The sequence below is a fragment of the Hyposmocoma kahamanoa genome, unplaced genomic scaffold (assembly GCF_003589595.1).
Source record: "Hyposmocoma kahamanoa isolate Upper Pololo Valley unplaced genomic scaffold, ASM358959v1 114, whole genome shotgun sequence".
NCBI lineage: Eukaryota > Metazoa > Arthropoda > Insecta > Lepidoptera > Cosmopterigidae > Hyposmocoma > Hyposmocoma kahamanoa.
The window spans coordinates 3,519,118-3,547,010 of NW_020653383.1; the positions used below are offsets into that span (position 1 = coordinate 3,519,118).

A 27,893-nucleotide genomic window follows, 5' to 3' on the forward strand; every position below is an offset into this window, starting at 1 on the left:
ATGGTATTTTTTTATATGGCTACCATTTAAGCCCTTTTTTCGTTAAAAATGGCTGCCGAAAAAGACTTGCCCTGATTCGGCTGAAAATTGGCACATAGGACCTTCTATGGGTGTTTGACAATAATTTGCACTCAAAATTGATTGGGAGCGAGGTGAATGGTAACACGATTTACGTATACCTCTGAGCAAACAATTTATGTGCAGAAGCCAAGAGGAATTCTGTAAGCTGAAGGCTAATTTGACCTTCAGACTGTCATGCCTTATCAAAAGCCTTTGAAATATGGAGACGCACGTCAAGCAATTCACCTGGTTTTTCTACCCCCATAAATGACACACACACGCATTCGAATATTGAAAACCTAACCGGACTCATGGATAAAATTTTAAAGAGACCAAAGACAAGGTGGCTACGACGATATCTCTGGGTAGCTATTCAACTAACTATCTATCTAATTATCTAACACGAGCGAACCGTAAAAATAAATACCTCATTTGTTAGGTACCTGCCTACCATACCTACTATAAAAATATTTCCACGAACAACTAAAATATCTATTTTAGTACCAACAACACTATGAGTTAAATACCACAAATATTCGACATACCAATGATAGCAATATACTATAATATATAATTCGCAACATCCCTTTGCTAGTGCTATCACCTAGCATCATGAGTGTAATATGGACATTGAGTTTCGTCATTACTTTAATCATTCTAACAATAGTTGTTGCAGCTGGAGCCAACCAATTACACATTGGTGACCCGGACCCCGAATACAATTGTTCTTACTGTCAACCTGAACAAATTCATATTTCTTTCGGTGGTAAAGTTATATTCATCCATTACTCATGCTCGTTGTGTTATATTTTTAAGTCATATCAATTCTGTGTCATGAAGCCTCGCGCCAATTACTATTTTTAACTGGGTTTTTAACATCTTGACCGTACAGAAGAACAATTATTTATACAGAAGCTCAAATGGTCTTTCCGATTAAGGATCAGAATCGATTTAAAATCTACGAAGTTAAGTCCAAAATTTTGTAATTTAAACTTATTCTTTTGTTTTGTTTCGGTAGAGAAAATCAACGATATTGTAGTGACATGGACGACAGTCGAAGACTCGCTAGAGAGCCGCGTTCAATTCGGGACATTTCACGGAGCGTTCTCCGAGGAAGCCAAAGGCAACCGCACCAGCTACCAGGTCCTACGTGGGCAGTGGATACATCGTGTCACTTTGAGAGACCTTTCTTTTAATACCACTTATAGTAAGCTGCTATTACTCAGACTGTCAAATCCACAAGAGATGCGAAACCTACCAAAACGCGTCCATCAAATAACATGAAGCGGAGCTGTTTAGTCTGCTGCTAGTGTGTGGGAACACACTAAAAGAAAATTACGTTAATTGCGATACTTTTTCGAAATCTTTTCCATACTTTGTTGCTATAACACAGTAACAATAAAACAAGTTAGCTAAGTTTACGAAACCTTTGCAATTGAAACAATTTTTTCGGATCTACAGTAAATAGCGCATACTTATTTGTTTTTTAAACAAACCAACGTTTCCGGTTCTTCACATGTCCTATGGTCACGCTTCATGACTTGAAAAATCTACTTTAGTACTTGCTTAAAATTTTTTGTTATACACCAAAAGTATCTGTACTGAGAAAACGATCTGCAATGAACAACGATGTTTCAGAGTACCGCTGTGGCTCCCGCTTTGCGTGGTCCGAACTGTTCTCCTTCACTACTCAGCCTGAAGGAGAGTCAGTGCTGCGTGTTGCTATTTACGGAGACATGGGGGTTGAAAACGCACACGTATGGATCATATTTAGTTTTAAATATGTACTTTTATCATTAATAGGAGTGACGGATACGATCGCTTTAAAATTGTGTGTGATATAAACGAGATATTGAAGTTAAAATAAGGGCTATTGGCAATGTATTACATCTCAAAACAAAATATCTATGTGAAGTTATAAATAGCTACTAAGTTTGTTATTTTAAATTGCCCAATGTCGATTTTAGAACACGCAATTCCAATAATTAAAGATAACAACTTATTTTTAATATAATAATTTAAAAATGATGGTACAATTTTAGTTTGCAAAAAAATGTTTTTTTTTGTCCAAATCGATGGAATTGCTTGTTTGATGACCTCCGTGGCCCACGGTTTACATTGTGTTGTGGGCGCTGGATAAGGAAGTCATGGCTTCGATTAAAATTAAACTGTTTTTTTTTAAATTATTTATTTCAGGAAAACCTTGTGTTGAAGTTTAGAGAGTTATACGCATAGTCATATATATCACAATCAACTCTCCTTGGAATCGCTAGAAAGCAGGCCTTAATATTTATAGGTATTACAAAGGTTTCAAAGTAAACTAGTTGAATTTATTTTGAACACAGGCTCTCCCGTACCTACAACAAGAGGCCGAAAACAAAAGCGTCGATTTCATTCTCCACGTTGGCGATTTCGCATACGATATGAATGATAACAACGCGCATGTCGGCGACCAGTTCATGCGACAAATACAACCAATTGCGGCAATTACACCTTACATGGTCTGCTCCGGGAACCATGAGTTTGCCAAGTAATGACGTAACATTTCGCACACTACTTTCGACTCGTGTCTTTCAAGTTAATTGTAATTCTAAAATACAGATAGAAAAATAAACTCGCTACAGCTACGTACTAAGAAGAATATAGATGCAGTCAACAGAACGCTAGGTTTAGGATTAAAATTCTACTCTACGCGAAACTGCGATCCTTGCGTCCTGCGTCCTGCGATCTGCAGACTGTACAAACTAGCTGGTAACGAGTATTTTCGTTTAAATACTATGTATAGATATCTATAGATTATATCATACAATGCAATTTTCGCAACTATAAGTAATCTATGAAAATGTTAATAGTCACAACAACTAACGGACCAGTCACTTGACTATTTCGACTTTTTTATTGTTCTCATAAAAACTTTGTCCAATAATAATGGTCTGCAGTGCAGAACCGGAGTAATTCTCCGCCCTTCTCATAAAATCTGTTTCAGTAATTTCACGCACTACAAGAGCCGCATGACCATGCCCAATCACCAACAATGGGAGAGCATGTTCTACAGCTGGGACATTGGACCTATTCACTTCGTGTCGATCAACACCGAGGCGTATAACTTTATATCACGATTGATATCATTCAATGACGGCCCATTAGTGACCCAGTTTAATTGGCTAATTAAGGATTTGGAAACAGCTAATTTGAAAGAAAATAGGTGAGGAGTTCCTTAATGTATATGTTATGGACGTACAGTTTCCAAAGTGTGCACTGAAACTAGCCTGGCAGTCTTGATTTTTCAGAGAGGTGTTGTCCGTATGTCAATGTATCTCCGGGACTACTACTTTGTTTGCCATTGTGGAACCCTGTCAACAATTTCATGTTTTTTGCTGTTTATCAGAGAAAAGAGACCGTGGATCATAATGTACGGTCACCGGCCGATGTACTGCAGCAGTTCTCAATTGGACACGTCCTTGTGCTTCATGGAGCCTACTAGAACCGGTGTTTGGCAAAACGTGTGGCAAATATTTACTGGAGGGAAATACGGTGAGTACTTAATAATAATAACGAAGAACTTACCAATGAAGTAAAAAATATTATTAATAATTTTGTTTTTAACCGACTTCAAAAAAGGGAGGTCTTCAATTCGACTGTATTTTATTTCGTGTGTATTTTACGTGATTACTCCGGCATTTGTTGATTTGTGAACCAATTTTGATAATTCTTTTTTTTTTGTTGGAAAGAAAGTACCTACCCTATTCAAATTTGAAGAAAATATTCCACCTCTAAGGGTGGCAAACTAGGGGATGAATCGTGTTTCGCCGTCCGATTTCAATAAAACTTGGCAAATAGATTTTTGAGGTCGATTTTTTAAATAAAACTGTCATAATTATTATTAACCGACTCCAAAAAAGGATGAGATTCTCAATTCGAATTTTGTTTGTGTGTATGCGATTACTCTGGTATTTGTAAACCGATTTTTATGATTATTTTTTGTTGGAAAGAGGATACTTCAAAATTGGTCCATTTAATTTTTATGTTTAATTTAGTAGCAGTAGAGCTCGATGTGAAAGAGTTCATCCAGACAAGTACTGCCACCTCACCTATTTTTGCCGCCAAGCAGTAATGTGAACATTACATTCAGTTTTGAAGGGTGCTGGTGAAATTACAGGCAAATGGAACTTGTTAACTTAAGTCGCAGGGTGACGGGTGCAGTGGCAATGCCCCTCAGATCATTGCGATTTAAAGCTCTGAGTGGCACTATAACTGTTATGGATAGGCGTGTGCATGTGTGGCTTACCATCAGGCGCACGACTTGTTCGTCCCGTCACTTGACATTACAAAATAGAAAATTTTAAGAAAATATTCCAAAAGTGGCAAATTAGGGGATAAATCCGGTTTCGAGTTTCTGTTAACATAAACGGAAGCTCTTGTGTTGAATATTTTTTATGAAGTTAATTTTCCCACCGTCCTTCCGCATAAAATTAATAAAATAAATAAGTAACAGATATAGATAATAGATATCGTTGGATTATAATATAATTTGGCACTTCGCAGTAGGACTAGTTCCTAGTACTAGATACAGGAAACGTTAAAATGTGGTCAGATTAGATTACGTGAAAAGTTTGAATTTCTAAAAGTGAAAGTTAAAGTTTATATTATTACCCAATTATTAATATAAACTTTTACTTTTATCCTGCGGTACTTTAAAATATATAATAATATCTACTCCAGGTTTAGAACCTCTGCTAATAAAATACGGTGTGGACGTAGTTATCTGGGCTCACGAGCACATGTACGAGCGATCTTGGCCACTTTATGACAAAAAAATCTACAATGGCTCCACTGAACACCCTTATACCAATCCAAGGTGAGCATGTACAATTCTAAGGACCTGCGACCCTCACTAGGTTGACCATATTCGTATTTGTCCGAAAGTGAGTCCATATTCGGTATTTGGCCGAATACTGAATCCATATTGGACAGAATAACAGAACATAGGCCGAACAAACCGTATGACAAATATTCGGTGCACATCTAATGTTTAACACTTTAGGAATGTATCTATTTCTCAAGTTCACTAGCACCTTTTTGGAATTAATTAAAAATTGATTTCTTAATTGTGTTTAAATTACTTTCCAGAGCTCCAGTACACATTATCACAGGATCAGCTGGCTGCAAAGAAGGGCGTGAGAATTTCTCAAGTACGTAATCACAAATATCGATCTACACTTTTTTACGAGTAGACAGACCCAAAAAAGCATGTGAAAAGATATAGTATTTCACTCACATTCTGCTCAAAATAGAATTCTTAGATAATTACCCGACTGAGGGAGGCTTATGTTTTTCAAGTGTATGTATGCTCATTTCTTTTTCACGCGCTGTACAGGCTTGATGATGGATTTTCACATACGAGGTGTCGTTAGATTCGTCTTGATTGTAGGAGTATCATAGGCTATAAAAATAATCAAAATAGTGAGTGGGTAAGTAATTTTTCCAGCTAAATATTTTTGCAGTCGTGTTTTTCTTTTTTAAATAATTTTTAGACTCGTTGATTTGTATACTTAATTTTAGGATTGCACAGCTAAACTAGGAATACCCATAGTTTAATGTGGCTGTGTATTGCAGTATTATTACCCTTTCACATACGCACTTATTTCAATGAAATTTCACATTTTATAATTTCATATTTATATGTATATATACATATATATATATATATATATATATATATATATTTGCCGAATTGCGCCACAATTCGCAAATTTCGCAATTCGGCTAGATTTTTGTATGGGTTTTGCATATACTTTTTCCTTTATGCAGCCCCAGTAAAAAAAATCAAAGGGGTTTAAGTCCGGAGAACGAGGAGGCCACAAAATTGAACCAAGGCGCCCAATCCACCTTCCGGGATATTCCGTGTTTAAATAATCACGTACAGAGCGAGCATAATGCGCTGGGCAACCATCTTGCTGAAACCACATTTCTCTATACATATATCTTGAGTGGTACATCTTCTAATAATGTTTGCAAATCGTTTTGGAGAAAATCCAAGTAGTTGTCGCCATTTAATGTTTCAGGCAGCTCAAACGGTCCAATTATTTGTTCATTTAAAATTCCGGTACACATGTTGACTTTGAATTGGTATTGGGACCGGTCTTCACGCATTAAATGCGGGTTTTCCGTGTGCCAACCATGTACATTGTGCAAGTTTAAATAGCCATCTTTTTTAAATGTCGTTTCGTCAGTCCATAAAAATTTGTTTATAAATTGCGGATCTTCACATATACACGTTGTACATGATACGGGTGATATTCGTGTTGTTTTAAAATTCGATGAGCAATACTTTTTGGTATTCCAGTGGCTCTTTCAATCGCACGTACTGAAGTGCTGGGTGATCATTTCGAATTTCTTCTAAAACTAAGTCGTCGTCGTCTCATTGAGGTCTTCCACCGCTCGTACGAGTACTAGGCAATCGTCATTCTGAGTATGCCCCGTGTACATTGACGAACACGCGGTGATCTGAGTAACGCTTTATAAGTTTTGGTACCTCTCGCGATACAATCTGGCTGCGGCAGAGCCATTACAATGGCATTCACCATAAATAAGATGCATGTTCGCATATTCTTCAGCTGTGTACAGATGCGGCATGTCGCAAAACGTGTTAGTTTTGCTAAGTGCTAACTAATACAGTTTACACAACACAAATCGAGTCCAGAGAATAAGCCAAAGTCGTCAACACAAGTGCAGTATCAAGTCCAGGGTAACACAAGCCAAAGTCGTCAGTACAAAAGTTACACGATTACGAGTTTAATGCCATACGACATTTTTGCTTTGGGGTAATGCCGTCGATAGTAATAAAATCGTTGTCCTGCAGAAACGTGCGATTAGGGCAATTACCCAGAGTGTCTTTGAGATATATGTTTAAAGAGATTAACATTCTTACTCTAACGTCACAATACATTTATGAAAATGTTTTTATGTTAAGAAAAATATTATAAATATTGCTATAATATGTCCATAAAAATATATAATGCTTTGCCAGAAGCGATCGCAGACTTACCCTTAAACATATTTAAAAACAAATTACTTTTTGACTTTGACTTGTTATGTGATCTGTGTATATGTATATGATATCAAAGATTATGTTAAAATGAAAATAAATTGACACAACCTCGTTTATAAGAATAACTGCTTCAATATATTTATAAGACTTTTTTTAATTTATCAAATGTAATTAAATCACTACAAGGACTTACCTTTAAATCACAATTGACAAAATGGCTTTTGACACATTGCTTTTAAAGTAATAAAGAATATTTAGTAGTTACAAATACCAATTGACAATAATTCTAAATGCAAATTGCTTTGTAATTGTAGAGATAAATGTGAAATACCATTAACATTTGCACACCTGCGTGCAGGTTCAATACAATAAACCTAATTTTACTCAAGATCTGTATAAATACTGTATTTTGGCAAATAAACGTATTCTATTCTATTCTATTTTTTTTATGAAAAAATTGAAATATTATAATTGAAAAATAGTGACAAACATAATATTAATACGATTAATAAAAGTAAACCAAAATTCCATCCATCATTCCTTGCCATCCATTCATTTAATGTATACGCACGCTTCTTTATGAAGATTCCGATTGATATTCAAAATTTGTCATTTACGAGGTTTAAATGTAGTGAAACAAAAACTTTATAATGAAGGTTATGCAGCTTCTGCGTACTTGGATGAAAAAAAAAATCATGGTAGTAACCTGTTTAGCTCTTGCAGGTTAGGTACCTGTCTTGACCTAAGATGTTTAAATTAAATAATGTAATGATGAATTTATTCAAATGTGTATTTACATAGAGCAACCCCTAGAGTTTCTTGTTCATTCTTCTCGGGGTAATCTGCGTTGCGAATGAGCAGTAGAATTAAATCAGTAGGACGATTTCAAGTGTAATTTGCTAACCTATGAAACAATATTTGACTTTGACTTTGAATAACAACTGGTCAAGAAATAGCCCTTTTTAAAATTCCACCATAGTTCCTATCTTTGTCATCTTTGTGGAGTGGCACATTTAATCGTTTTCGATTTATCCCTTCAGAGCAACCTACGTGGAGTGCGTTCCGTTCAAGAGACTACGGCTACACTCGTTTCCATGCTCATAACAATACGCATATCTACTTTGAACAGGTAATTATGTCTACCACGAAGCGTCCAGTTACACGACGCGAAAGTCTTCGCGCGGCCCGCCTCACGGCGACCGCCAAGTTACCACGCTTTCACATACATTAATGGCGAATCTGACTTCTATTTACTAGGCAAACAACATTTAAATTCCTCTGAATAATACAATCACGCGGTAATCAATTCAAGTCAGGCTAACCCGCGTGCCTGAGACGCTCTTATAAGACGCAGGAGGTCGCTGCGCGACGGCAACACGGACACCGCTCTTCGACCGCGCGGCGCGCGGCGAATAAATGCATCGCCTAAGGCAGTGGCGTAGCGTGAGAGGTACTGAGGGGGCCATGACCCCAGGCGGCACAGCAATGGGGGCGGCAGCGGCGAGCGCGGCCGAGCCCTAAGTAGTAAAAAAATAAATGCCACTATTTAATTTTGAGAAAACGATATCGTGATTGTTCAGGATGCCATGCCTGCCCTCGCCCCCTTTGTGTTGTCACAAAGGTGGCAACGCCAGATACGGCAAAATCGAGCCGAGCTTGTCAGAACGAATTACTTTTGTAATCGTGAAAATAGAGGAGGCAGTAAATTTAAGGTTGGCCCCGGGCAGCGGCAAAAATGTACGCTACGCCACTGCACTTAGAGCGCCTTCAAACTAGACGCTTACAGAAGTGCTGTAGTGGCACCACAGTGGCGCTGCAGCCGCCCCTCTAATTTTCATACAATATTTTATAAGCGCAATTGCAGCGCTACTGTCATGACACGCGCATCAACTACAGCTGGAAAACGAGGCACACCATGTATGTGTTCATGTAAGAGTTCCGTATATACTCGTGCAGATTCGCACCTGCAGCACGCCCTTCTGGAGGAAGTCTCCAGTAGCGTTCTGAGCCAAGGTCCATGCCCACCTGGGCGTCCTCAGCTCCGCTACTTAAATTATTACACGGATTAAGAGCCTTTAGCTCGCCCTTTAGTCCGGTGGCGCAGTCAAGGCCATCAGCGTACCACTACAAAGTATCCTTAAAAAAACCTACATGGTTAATTACCACTTAATTACTAAGTACTTATTATTACTATGTAACTGCCTCCATGGCCGAACGGTTACCATGACTGCCACGCTGAGGTCCCAGGTTCGATTCCCGGGCCGGGAAAAATATTAGTATGGCCTACATTGATTATTCTCTCGTGAGTTTGGGTGTAATTTGTGGTTGTCTATGTGTGTGACCATGGCACCCGCGACACAGGGTTTCCCTAGTGCAGGGATACGTTGAGTGTGTGCATTATTATTATTATTATTACTACATTTGCCGTGCGAAGTCTGGCTTAACAGCACAAAACAAAATAAAAAGTTATTTTGTGCTGAACACTATGACAAACAGGTACTTACTTACTTTCGTATTGGAATATCGCAAAGCACTTTAAATGTCTAACTCATTATGACTCGAATTCAGACTATAGTAAATCCAATTTCTAATGTCCTATTTACCCAAGCCCAACATTATACCTCTATAGATAAATAGTTTATAATTTTATTTTTGGTATTGATTGTTCAGGCGAAACTGACAAAAATACCATAGAAAAAACAACCATTATCTAAGTACAAATTTTATTTTTCAGGTAAGTGTTGACTTGAAAGGAGACGTTATCGACTCCTTTTGGTTAGTGCAATTACGTCATGGTCCATTTAAAGTACCTACCTAAATGAAAACGAAGTTCTTGACAGGATGATGTGGAGTAGCTTGATGTATATAAATGTAAATTGTTGCATTATAATAATTATATTCTTGAAACTTTCGACGCGATGTATTATTTATGCCAATTTTATTATTTATGCGGGCGAAAAAACTTCCTCGCAAGCTTCGCATTGATGGCGACTCTAGTGGCGCATTTACACCGGCGACGAGCGAGTCATCTGCCGCCTTCGGCAGACTACTTCACTTTAGTCACTTCGATCTACTTTGTCGCCAAACGACTCACTATTTACATATTATATGCTATTTACACCTTCAGCGAGCAAGCGAATGTCGTCTGGCGACTTGATTGATGTAAATGCGCCATAGCAGTGTCAAGTGCGTTCAAAAACAAAAGAAATATTGAAAGATATACAAATTGTCGACTATTCGATTGGTTAATTTGTGCAATCATGTTCTTGTTTTATTTTACGTGCAATAAAGCTGTATGTATGAACTATATAAATATATTATATGTATGTGACAAACATAAATGTTCATATCAAGAGAGACATATTAATCCTTGTAGCAGTTAAATTTTATCATGTTTTTGAACTTATACATTGGTTTGATTTGATGTATTAATTCACGAAAAAGTTATAGGTTTGTTTATTTCTTCGAAAGAGAGCAATAATAAGCGTAATCGCAGTCTGCAGTGTTTGTAAAATGTGAATGCACGAGAGCATTTTAATTCATGAAATTCAATCAACGCGTCGGCACGGAAACTGTCGTCGGCTCCGTCCGTTTGCCGATACAAATTAAATTATAATAAAAGTAGTTATTATTATTCAAAGTGGTGCAGAGAATAACATGAAGTATTTTTCACTTTTGTTAATAATTACTGACACAATTTGTGCTACAACAGTAGTGCAGAGTTCTGATCTTCCCTACGATTGCGTCTATTGCCAGGTGGAGCAGATTCATATCTCTTATGGAGGTATTTTGTTATAATTATTCTCTTCATATTATTTTTATATGTACATTCACAATCATTTTCAATTTTCTTAGTCTTGATATGCATGGTTCTGTCTGCATGACTTGTGTAAGAATAAAGCAGTTATTAATCGTTTTTTTTATCACATTAGTATTCTTTTATTGTCAAACTTACAATAATACATAATATGTTATTTTCCTATTTTTCGACAATAGTCAGTAACTTAAAAATACAATAATATATATTTTTTCTGATTAGACAACATCATATTGCTCTGATCCAAAAGTAACTAAAACACTGTCGGCTAAATTTGAAATCTCGTAAGTTTGTTTTTTTGCTCTTCAAGCAACAACAAAACACAAAATGGGCGCCTTGACGTCGAGTTGAGGACACCAGCCCATTACACCAAGTACTCTTCAAGTGTCAGATTGGGCAATAAACCCTTTAGATATAAAATAAAAGTATAAGACCTAATCATAGACTGTCACATAATTATTTCTAGTAATTTTGTTATTTGTGCTTAATCAACAATTCGCATTAATGTAGGTTATGAGCTTTACGAATTTAGCCAATGACTTATGTTATTGAAATCTGAAAGAATGATGGTACTACAAACACCTGGACCCGAGACAATGTTGAAAGTATCTTTATACTATAATAATTTTGGAAGCCTTTAAGGAAATTAGAACTTACTAGTTTCTAATCATCAAAGAATACCAACTTAATGGTTACAGGTTTCTTACCACATGGCTATTTCAATGAACCAACTTGTTAAAATAGTTGCTCTGTTGTAAGGGAAATTAAAATAGTTTATTTTTAAAATAGAAGTTTACATAATCGTTGCCCTTGAGTGATAACTTTTTATACTCATTTACCATGGTTTGTTTTTACTGATATAATTATGTTGAATTAAAACCTTAAACATGTTTTTAAAATTATTATTTAAATAATGTAGCATCTGAGAGGCACAATTTGACTTATTAGAATGCTAACTACAAACAATTCATTATTTTATTAAATTTCTTTACTATATTTTACACCAAATCTTTGTCCTGATAAAATACATAGAAATCATCTTATTCACTCTTATTATTATAATTATATTATATTCACTCTAAGATGACGAGTTGGACAACTACAAAGAATAAGGAACATTGCGAGAGTTCTGGACAAATCTTCTAGCTGAACGATCACAGTAAATCTTTAATTATGATTATATTCGTCGTTTAAATATTAAATAGTACTTCTCACTACGCTACAACCACGGCTACTCTCCCACAAGTGGTGGAGGCGCCGGGTATCGGATGTGGACTACCGTGGGTCCATAGGACATTACCGGTAGTAAAAGCGGTATGCTTGACGCTGAAACATGCTAATGTTTTTTTTCATAACATCAAGTGATGGAACGAACAAGTCTTGCACCTGATGGTAAGCTACACGCCTGTCCATAACAATTACAGTGCCACTCAGAGTTTTAAATTGCATAGATCTAAAGGGCACTGGCACTGCGCCCGTCACCCTGAGACGAAAGATGACAAGTCCCATGAGCCTGTGATTTCACCCTTACTCTTCAAAACCGGAACAGTAATGGTGACATTAGAAATTAAAAGTAAGTACCTATAATTGGTGTTTTCATGCCAATTTTGGTGCATGCGGTAATCAGGCTGAATAGTTTGGCCGAGTATTCGAATACCGAATATTCGGCCTGAGAGCGAATATATTGTTTGTTGCAACACTAGTATGCTAACACTAGTATACATAAAACACTAGTATATATATATATATATTCGGTACAATCCCTGCTATACTAAGTTAGAAAACAGATTTCTATGACAAGCCGATGACAATCGTGTTATATCGGCAATTCACCCTGTAGCTCTATATCGGTTTGGCTATTGTTTCAGTTTATATTGCTCAGTGATTTATTCCCTGCGGTACCTACTTGGTATGATATTACGCATTATCTTCACTGATATTATTTTCAGAGAAACCTAACGATATAGTTATAACATGGAATACGAAGGCCGACACGGCGGAGAGCCTCGTGGAGTACGGTGTAGATGAGATAGACAAACGCGTAGAGGGATGGCGGGTGTCGTTTATTGACGGGCGCGGACAATGGGTGCACCGCGTGCAACTCACCGATCTGCTTTATGATACTCGATACGGTAAGCGTCGTATAGGTTGAATTCAAAATTGCCATACCCAAGAACAACTTGCTCACAATACTAAGTGAACTATAATGTACTAAAAGACCCTTATAGGGTTATATACTTCCTAACACCGATCGACATAACTTACAATTTTTTACATTTCAACATTATCCATGAAATGTTTTAATAATAGGTACCACACGTACAAATAAATTTTCTTCAAAAATGCTCGGAAATATTTGCATTACTTTAAAAAAGAGAACATACGAAGTTTATCATTTATGGAGCGCATACCGCACGACACGGTACGAGGTTTGCAAAGTCTTGCGAAAATGAGTGAAATATTACAAAGCTTGGGGAATTATGGCCCTGTGCAAGGACATATACGGTTTGATAAGGAGATTGATAAAATTGTTTGGTTACAGATGTCATTTTTATGTTAAAGAGTTATACAATCTATCGAGTTCTTAGGTTTTCGCGATTGTTACACATTGAAAATGAAAGTATTTTTTCAGATCTAACAAATGATTTTTTTTATAATACTAAGTAACGGAACGTACAAATCGTGCGGCTAATAATAGGCGATATGTCTGTCCATAATAGTTGCAGTGCCACTCAGAGCTCTGAGAAGCACTGCAACTGCGCTCGACACTCTGAGACATAAGTTGACAAGTCCCATGTGCCTGTAAGAATATACTTCAAACAAATATGCGCGATTTAGATGTTAGATTAATCTAACAATCGAAATAGAAGAAAGAAGAAAAATCGCGTAGGTATATTTTCTAACATTAATATGTTAGACATGACTGGTTTGTGATATGACTACTATCTCAGTCAGCCGTGATCGCAGGATCCGTAAAGGACCCGAAACGTTGGTTTGTTTATAAAAACAAATACCTTACACGCTTTAGATCCGAAAATATAGTTTCATTTCCAAGGATAAACAATCTTATTATCATGGCAGTATATCACTGCGGGTCGCAATACCGGTGGTCAGAGCAGTTGTGGTTCAGGACGCCTCCTGCTGGCGAAGACTGGGTGGTTCGCGCCGCCATTTTTGGGGATTTGGGAGTTGATAATGCACGGGTGAGAATTTAAGTGTTCCATTACAAAGCGTGGTTTATTTATATCACATTAGGTGCTTTAACGTATAGTCTTCTATACGCGATTCTTAGACAAATTTTCCACTAAACTGCTGATCGCGAACGGCTGGACGCGCGATTCTTATTTATTCAAATAAGTCATATACAGGTACTAATTCCAACTGACGCGGCCGCGACTCGGAGGTCGTCTCGACTACAAAAGAACATGCGGGTCGATTAGACGCGCGATTCAACATCTGCTACATATACTGCAATCGCCACTGTCCGACGTCACTGTAGTCGCGCGCGACTGAACGTGTTATTGTGAACTACGTTTACTGACATTCGTGTCGTAATTCAAAAACGACGTGTTCCCGTAACTCTCACTATAGAACAAACAAAATACACCTCTTGTAGTGCGTTTTCTAAAAAAGGATGTATCCGAAATATGGTTTTCGTTTTCTTTTTGATAACAAGTACTGACATGCTATTTGACGTCTATTTTGAAAATTAGCTGTTTGTATGTAAAATACAGTCGCGGGCGACCAGTCACGCACGCAGAGTCTATTAAAACGAACCGCTATATGTCTAGCGTCTACGGCTATCGCTTAGTGGAAAATAGCTCTTAATGCTCGTTATTGTAATCAATGAGTTACACAAAATGTCTGAATTTGCTATATTTCGCTTAACTGTTACTTCCCCTATTGTGCAAATTACCTACGTGTGAAAATGTCTGCATTATTTGAAATTTACCAGGCGCTACCTTACATTCAAAACGAGGCACAGCGCAGTAAGTTCGACGTAATAATTCACGTGGGTGACTTCGCGTACGATATGCACGAGGAAGATTCGAGGGTAGGAGACCAATTCATGCGTCAGATACAGCCACTCGCCGCCACCGTGCCTTACATGACCTGCCCTGGGAACCATGAGGAGAACCGGTATCCTCTCTAATATTTTCATAACATATTGTTTGATATATTTTAATTGCCCGAATAAAGACGAATTGATTTGACTCAGACTGTTCAGATCAGTATGCACCTTAGATTCTTATCAAGTAAATTGTGCTCCTTTCCTGTTCACTTACCTTCAGGTGAAATAGGGTATTTGACAACAAAATAGACAAATTGATGGTGTTATCAAATTAAAAAAATTGTGTCTATTTTAATTCTGTTTTCAAATGAAAAAAATAAAATAGTTACAATCACTCAGAAACAAAGACTTGGGCTGCTAACAGATTGACTGCATTGCTGCTAATGCGTGAAGTATTAATCAACTTCATGCATTTGGGACCATAACTGCATAAAGTTGATAACAACTTCACGCATTACCTGCACGCAGTCAAAACTCAACTGCATGCAGTTAAGATTTCAACTTCAAGCGTCGATATGAACGATAGTCCGAGAATGGAAAGTAGTAATTGAGATTCTTACGGAGACATTTATTATTTTTTACGTCTGAAACAATTTTTTCTAGTAACGGCACAAGGTACTGCCTAAGGTTAATGTCGACCGCATGCAGTCGATCTCGACTGCATGCAGTCGGTTTCGTCTGCATGTAGTGTGTATTATACGGACTTCGCGCGTGCATTTCGTTTAGTAGCAGGCTTAGAAAGAATAAGGCAATACTTATTTGGCAACATATAAACCACATACACGTCGTTGTGAAATAATTAATAGAGCACCCTCCACCACTGATTTTTAACCATAAATACCCTTGGCGGTACTTGATATATTACAAAACGAAATACAGATTAACTTTCAGCATGTTTATGGTAGTTGAGAGACTAAAAACATTGAGTCCAATACCCTACACATGCCAAACACATGCGTGAAAAAAAAATCAACGCAAAAAACGCAAGGAATCAAGCAAAAGACATGATTTATAGCTCAAAATTCATGGTATAGTACCAAAATAATTTCACAGAAACTTCAGCAACTACCGCAATCGCTTCTCAATGCCTCTCATGAACGAGACCGACAGTCTATTCTACAGCTGGAACTTAGGCTCCGTGCACTTTATTGCGATCAATACCGAGGCATACTATTTCCTCAATTATGGCGCCGCGCCACTCGTCAACCAGTACCAGTGGCTGGAGAAGGATTTGAAGGAAGCTACCAAGCCGCAAAATAGGTAAGAGTTTTTTAAACATTACCTTGCTACGCTTACTCGTTACCTTCTGCATAATGTGAAGAATTGGGAGCGAAATGTATACGGCAACAATCACAACCGTATTTATGAAACTAATATAACAAAATAGAAATAAATAAATAAAATAGAACTGCCTTCGTGGCCGACCGGTTACCGTGCCGGGTGCCGTGGACTGCCACGCAGAGGTCCCAGGTGCGATTCCCGGGCCGGGAGAAATATTTGTATGGCCTACATTTATTTCTCTCGTTCAAGCATAATGATCGAGCGTATATATTGTCGAGCGATTCATTATTATTATTAATGATATTTACAAAAATGCAGGCAGTATGTATGTACATACATAAAAAAAACTATGAGTGAAAAAAATTGGCGCGAATTTGTAGTTAAAGTCCATAAACGAATTACTTTTTATTATTTATGTTACGATTTGAATCCTCAAGTATTCGTTACCGGTGACTCTATAGCCAATACTCAATAAATACCTAAATAATATAATAATGTAGTCAGAGCCCGTATTTGTTCGTTGAATGATAATGAAGTAGTTATGATAACTATAACGTAAGTATACTTAATAATAAATTAATACTTCATATTAATACCTAGGTACCTAAATTACAAGTTCATTTTGGCGTTTTCATAACGTGTGGTCACCTTGCATTATAGATTTACATACTTACATATAATAAAAAAACGAATATCTTTTTAACTAAACAAATAAAAACGAAATCTGAAGTGACAGAGATTTAGTAGTAAATTACTACTTTACTAATTATAGTCTCTTTAATACTTACAAATCCAAAGATAATGGCGTTTGTTACTTTTCATAAATGTGAGGATTGATTGAGCACTTAAAAAAAAATTCAAAAACGTTTCACATTAGTGGCTTGTTTTATATTCAACAAATTCATATGCAACTTTTATTGAATCTAGACATAAACGAAATTTAATACTCTTATAAGATTCTTTGGAAATCGTTCTTTTTAAAAGCGCGCGGATTGAGTGATCATAAGAAAGTATTTGTAAAAATTCGAAAAAGGCACTACATAATCGATCTGTAATTAAAAACGATAGCTTAACAAAACTTTTACTAAAAACTAATACAATAATATTACATGCAAACTTAATACTTTTATGGATCTGACTGGCCCGATGTGGGAACTGAGTGAGCACACATTAAGCTACTTTTCTTTTTACAAATAGAAAGATTGGTTTCTACAATTGTTTTAGAACTTTTACTAAATGGCTAATATAATTTAAACTTTTTACAGAGGGCGCTCACTCAATCCACACATACGTCGTGCTTCAACTAATAAAATTATTAATCATTTATACCACGCACTTCACTTAAAAATCTAAAGAGATTTGATTCATAATTAATCTCAAATCAACAAAAAATATTCCGCCTTGTGTACCTAAAAAGTTTTATCTACCTAATTTCAGTGGCCATTTTTATTATTTAAGTTGTCAAGTATATTATCGTGAAATGTTAATAATATTTCATGATAATATTCTAGAACATTCTTCTTCTTATCGCATACACTATATCTAAAACTATCCATGTGCATGGAGTAGATTGTCACGTATTGTATGGTTTGACTCAGGCGGCGACGTCCTTGGCTGGTGATGCTGGGCCACCGGCCGATGTACTGCAGTAACAGTGATGATGTCGATTGCGGCGAAGAGTATACGCGCCGTGGTATTTTCGGTATGCTCGGTATGTCCTACAGGAATTTTGTGTGTTGCCACGCCCGTTAAGCTGTGGCAGCCTAATGGCTCTCGGAGTTTATGCGCGAAATTTAATTTGAAATGTACCGTGAGCTTTTCCCTGAAGGAAAACATCGTGATGAAACTTGCACGTTGAAGAGATTCACAAACTTCGGGTCAGCATGGCTGATCATGGCCTATACCCTCGCTTGGGAGAGGACCAGTGACCTGGGTTGATGATGTTGCCAAGCCATCTAGCTATGGGCAGCGGAATTTTTAAAAACTGCATGTAAATGCCATTTCTTGGACACTTGAATTACTTCCATAGCTCTAGACACGGAACTCCCTAAACAGAATCAATTTAGAAAAATAAGTTTCCTAAATTAGTTTAACTGTAGTGCGTCTAGAATCTTAAGGGCCACTAACCTACCGAAGTGCTTTTTTACGGCTTAGTTTACTTGAATTTCTCAAGTAAATTAAGCCGTAGTTCGATACAATAATAAGATTAAGAGTCTTGCCAACATTGTGTAAGATATTTTAAAGAAGGAAAACCTAGATCAAAAGCTGGGTAATTTTCAGATTGGGTTTCTCAACCTAATTTCGGTGGCCATTTTTATTACTGAAGTTATCGAGTATATTATCGTGTAATATTAAATAGTACTTCATAATAATATTCTAGAATATTCTTCTTCTTATAGTAACGACGGCATGCGGCCGCCGTGGTGAAAGGTGGATGGTGTTCCATACACCTATAATTAATGATAACTGTCAAGAATTTTTATTAGTTCAGATTTACCATTTCTTGTTGTTACCCAAAAGTAGTACTAACATAATTTACTGCTTTTGAGCTTTATATTGCTTAATTATAACTGCACACTTCATTCATGCCAGACAGAATCCCAAAGAGTAGACACACTTAAACCTATGGTAATTAACGTTAAAAACAGAAAAAAAAAGAATAAATTATTCACATTGTGCCAATGCAAGAAGTGTATTTAAAACCACTTTGACCCCAGTCGTTTTCTCTTTTAGAATGTTTTATTATTTAAGAAAAACCCTTTGTTTGTTGGGGTATACTGGGGTATACTCGACTATGAGGCAGGATAAGTTGAATAAGAATAAATTCACTTAGTACTATGATGTCATTGAATATTGCGTAATTGTTGTGTATCAGAACTGTAAGTTTATGTAAATGTTTTAATACACAATGCTGTTGGTGTTTCTACTGTGAATAAATAAATGAATAGAAGTTGATAAACAAACACCCGCGTAGGCCTGGAGCCGCTCCTGAAGAAGTTCGGAGTAGACCTGGTAATCTGGGCGCACGAGCATTCCTACGAGAGGACGTGGCCACTTTACGACAACGTGGTCTACAACGGGTCCTACGAACATCCGTATGTTAATCCTAGGTAATGTACTTTAAGATTATATGCACGGATTCCTAATAAAAGAAAATAGCACTGCCTATAGTATATCTTTTTTGAAGATCGAGTAAAAAAATATTTGCAGGGTTGCCAGATTTAGTATTTGTCGATAGTTTTATCGACATATTGTGAACTTGGGTAAAGTGCCAAAAATGACTGAATTGTGAATGTTACCGTTTATTGCCCGTGATCCAACTGCGTAGTCCAACTAATTGGACCAAGGGCAAAAAACTTTACCCTTGGTCCAACTAGTTGGACTACGGGCAATATTGTATGGGCATTGGACCTACTGATCGGTTAGTACCGTCACCGTCAATATTAATAATGTTACTGATTCTGAACTAACTACAATTGTTCAATAGGATGATCCCTGTGACAGTTCATAAAAAATTGCAAGATATAGTCTTGTAATAACGTGCACTTTTTAATGTATTTTAAGAATTATTGTTGTAAGTATCTCTTTTAAATGAAATATTATATGGTGCGTGCGGTCACTGAAGAGCGCCGCAGCTGGCTTTAAAACCCAACGTCAACTGTTCAGATCAGCAAATTCGGTCTACGGTGAAATAAGCCTGTAAATTCTAAGTATTCCAGTTACCAGGCCCATACAATATTGCCCGTAGTCCAATTAGTTAGACTACGCAGTTGGATCACGGGCAATAAACGAATGTTACGACGTTCTCATGATTACTAATTGTGTTATTGTACTTCTTTACTCTTATTTTGTACATTTTAATGTCGGCAGGTGGATTTGTTTATGTATATTAACAACCAACCGTGTTGCAACATCTAGCAACCGTGACCATGGGACCTGTAAAGGGCCCGAAACGTCGGTTTGTTTGAAAAAACAAATATACGCGATTTAAATCCGGAAAAATAGTTTCATTTCCTATATGTATGTATGTGTAATTTTAAATTAAAAACTTTAAATTATATCTCCTATTTTTAATACATATACTTTAAAATTTAGTGTATGTATGAACGAATTTTCAAAAATCAACAATTCAAATGTGCCTGTACCCCGCAGTTACTACATTACAGTTACACAGCTGCAGACGTATAATGGGCCGATGATGAATCCAATGAATTTCGCCTATTTATTTCATAAGCGTAACCAGCGTTCAGTCGATAGTCGATATAATATTGATCGACTACAATCACTAGCTGCTTGCAAGCGAGCAACACTTATGAATGCAATGCAATGAACTGTCATTTTACTCCGTCTTCAAAAAAGACAGACTTTAAGATTAGTATTATTATTTATTATTACCAAAATGCGTTAGTTGATAAGGAGCAACTGAAAAATTAAATTCTCGTACAGGGCTCCTGTCCACGTGATCACCGGATCTGCCGGCTGCAAAGAAGGCCGCGATCACTTTAAAAGTAAGCCAACAGCCAGTTCGTATTATTCGTGAACTACATTAATTTTATTTATATAAACGGCATACCTATCTCGTTGAGCTATGTCGTTTAGTAACGAAACTTGATAATCTCTATTCAATTGTTATATTAGAAAATATGATGAATTCAGGAAATAATTCGTCTTGTTTTTTGAGGTAACTCATTATTAAAAAGCACTAGTGAATTTTGATATTTTTTTTTGTTTAAATAAGTGATAAGTATGATAATTTATAACGTTTGGTTGAATATGTCTTAAAATGAGAATGCGACTTCAATAAAGTTGTTTTAACAATAATGGACATTTCGTAATGGCCTACAGTCGTAACAGATTTATGCACTCTCTATATCAACTCGTCCTTCAATTTAGAAGCTTTAAATATAATAAAACAGTCGCATTGAAGTATCAGCTATCCAAATTTTTATTTCAGTTCCAGTTAAAAGCAGGTTTTTGGTTCACAGTTCGCTAACTTGAAGATTTCCTTATTTTATATAGTCGCGTTTTAAACTTGGGAGGTATTACCACACATGGATCCTTTGGAAACACCAAAAATAATTTATATATAAACAAAATATATTTGTTTGGTGGTGAGAATCTAAAGACTGTTAGGTATTTCCCCTACTCCTAATATATAGAAGTGTGAACAAACCTATTAAAACAAGTCAATTTCAAGACGTCATTCTTTAGATTTTAATTATATAAAGTATCAGTTTCAGTGATATAAAAAAAAACATTTAATTATTATTTATACAAAAAGCGATCTAACACAAAAATTATTTCGATCCCGCTTGACTCGAACCAGCGTCTATGGCTTCAACGTGGCTATAAAGACATAGTACAGGGGTCTACGCTCGTTCTTTGTCCGACATCCGCCTGAAACAATTACTGTCAAATAAGTAATACTCGTCCAAATTGAATCAACAATGTCAACTATGAAACTTCATTCGTGTCATGCGTTTCCAGGTCCAGGCGACAGAAGCTGGATCGAGTCCAGTCGGATCGAAGGAATTAGTCTTTGTTTATTCGATATTTGTATCAATAACAATAATAGACCAGTGGAGTATTTTCACAAAAAAAAATAGACGACTATCATGGTAAAAAAACATCGCGATATTCAATAAAATAAAAATATTGCAAAATCTTTCATTACCCTATACTCTAGCCAAATTCGATATAGAATGTTTTGTAACAAAATGTTGCTAGGCAACCAATAATAGCAGGTGTAAAGAACATTCTTTGTCAATGCTCATTATTTAGGCAAGCTCAGCTCAAGGCCTGCTCGCATAATTCGAATTTAAGCAGGTAATTTATGTATGTAAAAATAATTCTTACCTAGTCAATTATTACAAAGTTCGCAAAGTCTATTGATATGTATGATTTATGAATAAAATAATTAAAATTTTGGTACCAATTAATAGCAGCCTATTGATAGTATTATAGTATAAAACGAAACAAAATTGTAAAATTATATTAGTTAACTACATATTCATCATCAATTTCCAATTTTGAACTTGAATTACTACTCGAACTCAAATGTTTCCAATATCTCCCTTCAAACGAAAAAATCATTAGGGGTGACACAGTTTTATAAATAATTATTTACTGGTAATTTTTATGTAGATTTCAAATTACCAACTAGCGGTTTGAAACTTCTATTAAACAAAATTTATCTCGGACGTTACTTCACGCTTCATAGTTATAAACTATCAGGAAGCCTAATCAAATTTCAGGGAAAAATACTGAAATTGTGGTAACTGTAAAACAGTCTGAGGTGAAAACCCTAAAAACATACGTTTGTTTTTCCTTGTTTTCATTTATTCTACATTGAATTTTGCAAGAGTATAGTTACCCAATTGCTTGAAGTGAATTTTGTACATTAAGAGCATATGAAACTTGAAAGCTTAAACCATTCTTATCGTAATTTAAATTTTAAGTGTCAAGGTTGACGTGATCTTGTACTTTAGTGTCCGCGTTTACAGACAACCCACAAAGCTGGTCGGCGTTCCGGTCACAGGACTTCGGCTACACGCGGCTGAAGGCATACAATAAGACGCACATCAACATAGAACAGGTATTGTGATTACGCTTATCAATGATATTATAAAGGATATAAAATACGCGTGCAATTAGCAAACAATAAGTTATAACTTAGAAAATAATTAAGTATAAATTATACGATAAACCGACAACAGACTTGTAAACCGGCGCACCTGCCCCGGGCGGCAATTTCACAGATAGTCGTACAGTTTAAAGAGTCGTGGTTTGTATATTTAAATGAAGCTGTTCACACAAGAACAACAGTAACCGTCAGGATGGCTGGTCGCCTGTGGCGCCTGGCACTGAGTGTATATTCAAGAATTGCTACCTATTTGCTACCTTTTCTAAATAATTGCTACCTATGATATATTCTGAGAAATTAAAAAAAAAATTGACCAGCCATTCTGACTATGAATGAAATATTCTTTATTGCACATAAAATTATTAAAATACAATACAATAGCTTAAGTATAATAGTAGTAGTAAGTCAATGTGCAACAGGCGGCCTTATTGCTATGTAGCAATTTCTTCCAGGGAACTTTAGGACAGACAATTCGGATATGCAAAAGGGGTGCAACCAAAGAATATCATCATAAAGTACACTACATAATAAGTAATAATAAAAATATATACATATCCATAGATATACATATACATACAAATAACAATAATATTATTAATACATACATAACAATAAATACACAATAATATTAAACGCTTATATACTTTTAAAGGAAAAAGAAAAATCAAGTATAAATGTAGGAAATAAATGAAAGGATAGTCGTAGTAGTAATGAGAGGACAGACGAAATGTATGAGTTGAGGAAGTGATCCTTGACACGATGTTTAAAGGAATCAAGAGAAGGGGATCGTCGAATCGATTCAGGGAGAGAATTCCACAATCTGATCGCAGAAATGGTAAAAGAGTTGGAATAAAAGTTAGAGGTATGAGAGGGCAAGTTAAGTAAGAGAGTATCAGAGGAGCGAAGGGGACGACAGAGTGTAGAAGAGTGGAAAGTAAAGCGATCTTTAAGATAAGAAGGCGTGAAGGGATAGAACAGAATTGAATGGAGAAGTGAAAGTATATGAAGACTATGATGGTTACCTACCCTCTCGGTTTTATACATCATCAACCTCACCAGACAAGTTCGCCTCGAAGTAATTGTTAAACGCCTGCCCTTTATATTATGGCAATAAAGAACTAAAAACTTTTGCTTTTTTAGTTTAGTCAGACACTTCTTCGTAAAATTTTCAATCGGTTATATTTGTTAACTAATGTAGAATATTAAGCGTATACCTTTAATTCGTGAAGGTAGCAAATAGGTAGCAATTATTGGTAATACATACTTCTGGAAAATCTGCTCCCTTCATGCTGAGCAAAGAAGCGACCAGCCATCCTGACGTCAGAATGGCTGGTCAAATTTTTTTTTAATTTCTCAGAATATATCATAGGTAGCAATTATTTAGAAAAGGTAGCAAATAGGTAGCAATTCTTGAATATACACTCAGTGCCAGGCGCCACAGGCGACCAGCCATCCTGACGGTCACGAACAACACGATAAACTGTCGTTGACGACTTTTTTGACGTTACGACGTCGGACGGTTGTGACAATGGGAAGAGCTAGAATGACAGTCGTCAGATGATAAAACGTCACGATAAAAATGTGACAACAGATAATCGCAGCTTCAAATGATTATGTCGTGCAAACGACAAGGCAGTGGGAACACCTAGACACGACAGTCCTTCAAAGATAAAATAAATGTCCACGCACAGTCACGACAGATAGTCGTGATATGGGAACAGCTAGACGCGACAGTCGTCCAATAAATAAAAACCGTGATAAATAAAACGTTACGACTTAAGAAGAACGCGCCCTAACACATTCAGCGCACATGTTCTATCGATTATTCATTTGATTTTAAAATATATCCTGTTCACCTATTTGCGGTCAACAATGAGTGCGGAACGTCTATGAGGCCACACAATTGTTGCCATTGAAAATTACTTCCTTTGAGACGAACTTTGATGAGCAAATAAATTCTTTCTACTATCATGTTTCTGTCCCAGTTTGAAAAAACTAATCGCAGATCCGGGGCTGCTAACTGCTGAAAGACGACGAAGTATTCCATACAGTTCAGAGTCTAATAAACAATAAATAATTAAATCTCGGCACTGACATTTGACTGTTCTGGCATTCATGTGCAGAATTAAGATATTTTTGATTACTTGAAAGGTCTAATAAATTGTAGATTACACTGTAAACAAAACTGAATCACCGTGCAGTAATCTAATATTTTATTATTTCTCAAAAGGAGTCCCTTGCCGAACAGTGGAAACCAAGTCCAACAAAATTATCATTAGCTAAATTCAGTAGGTACATAATAACAAACAACTTTTACTGTAAGAATTACTTTCAAGTGACGAAACGACTGTTTCATACAAATCATTCATTTTGTTAACAATATTACGATATTTTTCACGGATTAATGTACAGAGGTATATTTCTCTACAGGTGTCAGTGGACCTGGACGGGCAGGTAATAGATCACTTCTGGCTAATCAAGAACAAGACCCTCTCCTTCAGTATGATCATATCACCGTAAAGAATTGAACTAGTCATCTTCGAACATCGCATACTATTAAAATTTTATACATCAGAGAAAAGAAGGGCACACTGTCATGAATGTGAATTTTTTTGACGGGCGTTACACATAATATCATAGTCTAAGCAAAATATACATTCCTATCCAGTCAAAATGTATGTATAGAACAGCGGAATTTTTTGCTTTCTCGTCAGAGTAAAAACTGTTTATTTTGAAGCGTACAGCCAGCATCAAAAATAACATTGAAGATTTTAGTATAGAGACAAACTTACATCGTGTCTGCTACTTCACGTTAATTTGCGGGTATTCTACTCTAGATGCTTACTCAACTTCAGCATCAAAATGGCGCTTGATCTATCAAAGTAACTAAAAATAACTGCATATTTGATAAATAGTATTGAGTAAAGCAATCATAATGATATGAATTTACAATACAGTTGCACCTTGCAAAAGGGCCTGCACAGAGTACCTCTTCAGAGTTCACTCTTATACAGCCCCCACGAACATTATGTACAAACCAATATTTTGCTAGTTTATTTGCTATTAAGCTCGACCGCGTCATTAGAGACTTTGAAATAAGGTTTATTTTTATCTATGAGGTATATAGTTCTGATCAGAGATCGTATTAAGCCGGTATTACATTTGTCGGACGTGTCGTGTCGTGACGCGTCAGAGCGATATCGGTATCATACGCACAGCACAAGCCGTCACGTCAGATTGCGACACACTAATATAAATCTAACCATATTGAATGTATGAATCTAGCTCGATCTCAGTCATTAGATATTGAAATAAGGTTTATTTTTAAGCATAAGGTATATAGTTTTGACCAGAGATCGCATAAAGCCGGGTATTACATTTGTCTGACGTGTCATGTCGTAATGCGTCTATATACCAATACCATTCGGTATCGATTTCAGGAGCACACCACAAGCCGTCACGTCAGATTGCCACACACTAATATAAATCTAACCATATTAAATGTACCGATACCGTTGTGACGCGTCACGACACGACACATCAGAGAAATGTAAATCCGGTTTAATGCGGCTTCCCAGGACCCGTTTCTCGGCCCGCGCCGCGCGTTTCGCGCCGTGAGCAGAGAACAAAAAGTAAAGAGAACGGACACTCCGCCCCTCCCTAGCTTTAGATACCGCACCACGCCCCGCGCATTGCCGGTCACATTGACTGAACGACAACATAGCTGCCGGCGAGCCGTTTTCGCGCGAAGACGACTTTGATATTTGAATATAGTTTTCATTTATTCATTACGAAACTATAAAATAAAACATCATTTTACGTTAATATAAAACATCATTTTACGTTACTACTTATAATGGTCGTGAATTGTGCTGTGTATGTGTTTATCATCATTTTCCGAAAGATGAAACGAAGTAAGTAAAAAAACTTATGTCGGAGACTCATTCAGTTATTGTTTTGTTCATTTATTTACTGCAGAGTAACAAGTAAAGTATGTGTAACAATACAAATTTATTATATCAATATAATGAGGCGCCATGACTTCGTGGGCTAGCAGACAAGGGTTCTCGAGAAATGTACGTAAGTAGCGAATATACCTAATTATTAGCTAAGTAATGATGATCAATTTGGACACGCAATTTCAAATACCTTGGTTACCTTATACATGTCCAAAATATAACATTTTACGCGCTTTTAATATATTTTTTAAATAAATTTTCAATAGTACTCTGGTTAGTGAATTAATGAAAAATATGATATTATATCGATATAAATACATAATAGACATGTGTAGTTATTAGGATTCTATTAATAGAATCATAGGTAACAGATTCGCGTTAGCATTTTCGCTATGTTGCCCCTCTGATCACGTAACGTAACCCGGACACTCCACACAACCGTTGAAAATTATTTACCTACTACTACTACATACAGCAAGGCGCTATCTGCACACGTGCAAATGTGTGCGTGAAGTGGCAGGGTTACCTACCTATCACTTGCTCGTACTATTACGTACGAAAATTCTAACGCGAATCTGTTATCTATAATTTATATTATAGAATCCTAATAATCACACATGTTTATTACGTATTTATATCGATATAATATTATATTTTTTATTAATTCACTAACTAGAATAATATTGAAGATTTATTTAAAAAATATATATATAAAGCACTTAAAATGTTATATTTTGGACAGGTACCTTTAAATAAGGTAACCAAAGTACTTATTTGAAATTGCGTGTCCAACTTTATCATCACCTAGTTAACAATTATTCACTATTCACTAAGTAATATTTATCGGCAATACAAATTGAAAATTCTAGAACCCTCGTCTAGCTCACGAAGTTATGGCGTCTTATTATATTGATATAATAAATCTGTATTATATATTACTCTTCACCAAAGAAAACAATAACTGAATGAGTCTCAGACATAAGTTTTTTTTACTTACTTTGTTTCTTCTT

General features: G+C 36.2%; 2 protein-coding genes across 4 annotated transcripts; both read left to right on the forward strand.

The window, feature by feature from the left end:
• Positions 1-65: 65 nt before the first annotated feature.
• Positions 66-9,993, forward strand: LOC113239629 (acid phosphatase type 7-like). Of its 2 annotated transcripts, XM_026476692.1 has the most exons (10): positions 66-826; positions 1,079-1,267; positions 1,699-1,817; positions 2,406-2,590; positions 3,047-3,265; positions 3,449-3,594; positions 4,783-4,918; positions 5,191-5,252; positions 8,152-8,240; positions 9,846-9,993. In XM_026476692.1, the coding sequence occupies exons 1-10, from the start codon at positions 673-675 to the stop codon at positions 9,927-9,929; spliced, it is 1,383 nt and encodes a 460-aa protein (XP_026332477.1). In that variant the 5' UTR covers positions 66-672; the 3' UTR covers positions 9,930-9,993. The 2 variants fall into 2 exon arrangements, with proteins under 2 accessions (XP_026332477.1, XP_026332478.1); XM_026476693.1 differs by lacking the exon at positions 4,783-4,918 and having other exon boundaries at positions 9,846-9,974.
• Positions 9,994-10,674: 681 nt separating this feature from the next.
• Positions 10,675-26,637, forward strand: LOC113239616 (acid phosphatase type 7-like). 2 transcript variants are annotated; one of them, XM_026476671.1, is made up of 10 exons: positions 10,675-10,895; positions 12,878-13,060; positions 14,010-14,131; positions 14,884-15,068; positions 16,054-16,260; positions 17,880-17,992; positions 19,256-19,391; positions 20,728-20,789; positions 22,785-22,876; positions 25,355-26,637. In XM_026476671.1, the coding sequence occupies exons 1-10, from the start codon at positions 10,769-10,771 to the stop codon at positions 25,442-25,444; spliced, it is 1,317 nt and encodes a 438-aa protein (XP_026332456.1). In that variant the 5' UTR covers positions 10,675-10,768; the 3' UTR covers positions 25,445-26,637. The 2 variants fall into 2 exon arrangements, with proteins under 2 accessions (XP_026332456.1, XP_026332457.1); XM_026476672.1 differs by having other exon boundaries at positions 17,880-17,983.
• Positions 26,638-27,893: the final 1,256 nt, after the last annotated feature.

Coding starts and splice junctions, on each gene's coding strand:
- LOC113239616 (XM_026476671.1), top strand. CDS start 10,769: ATGAAGTATTTTTCACTTTTGTTAATAATTACTGACACAATTTGTGCT. Junction 13,061..14,009: donor GCTTTATGATACTCGATACG/GTAAGCGTCGTA, acceptor TTATCATGGCAG/TATATCACTGCGGGTCGCAA. Junction 17,993..19,255: donor TGGTATTTTCGGTATGCTCG/GTATGTCCTACA, acceptor ACACCCGCGTAG/GCCTGGAGCCGCTCCTGAAG.
- LOC113239629 (XM_026476692.1), top strand. CDS start 673: ATGAGTGTAATATGGACATTGAGTTTCGTCATTACTTTAATCATTCTA. Junction 3,595..4,782: donor ATTTACTGGAGGGAAATACG/GTGAGTACTTAA, acceptor TATCTACTCCAG/GTTTAGAACCTCTGCTAATA. Junction 8,241..9,845: donor CGCATATCTACTTTGAACAG/GTAATTATGTCT, acceptor TTTATTTTTCAG/GTAAGTGTTGACTTGAAAGG.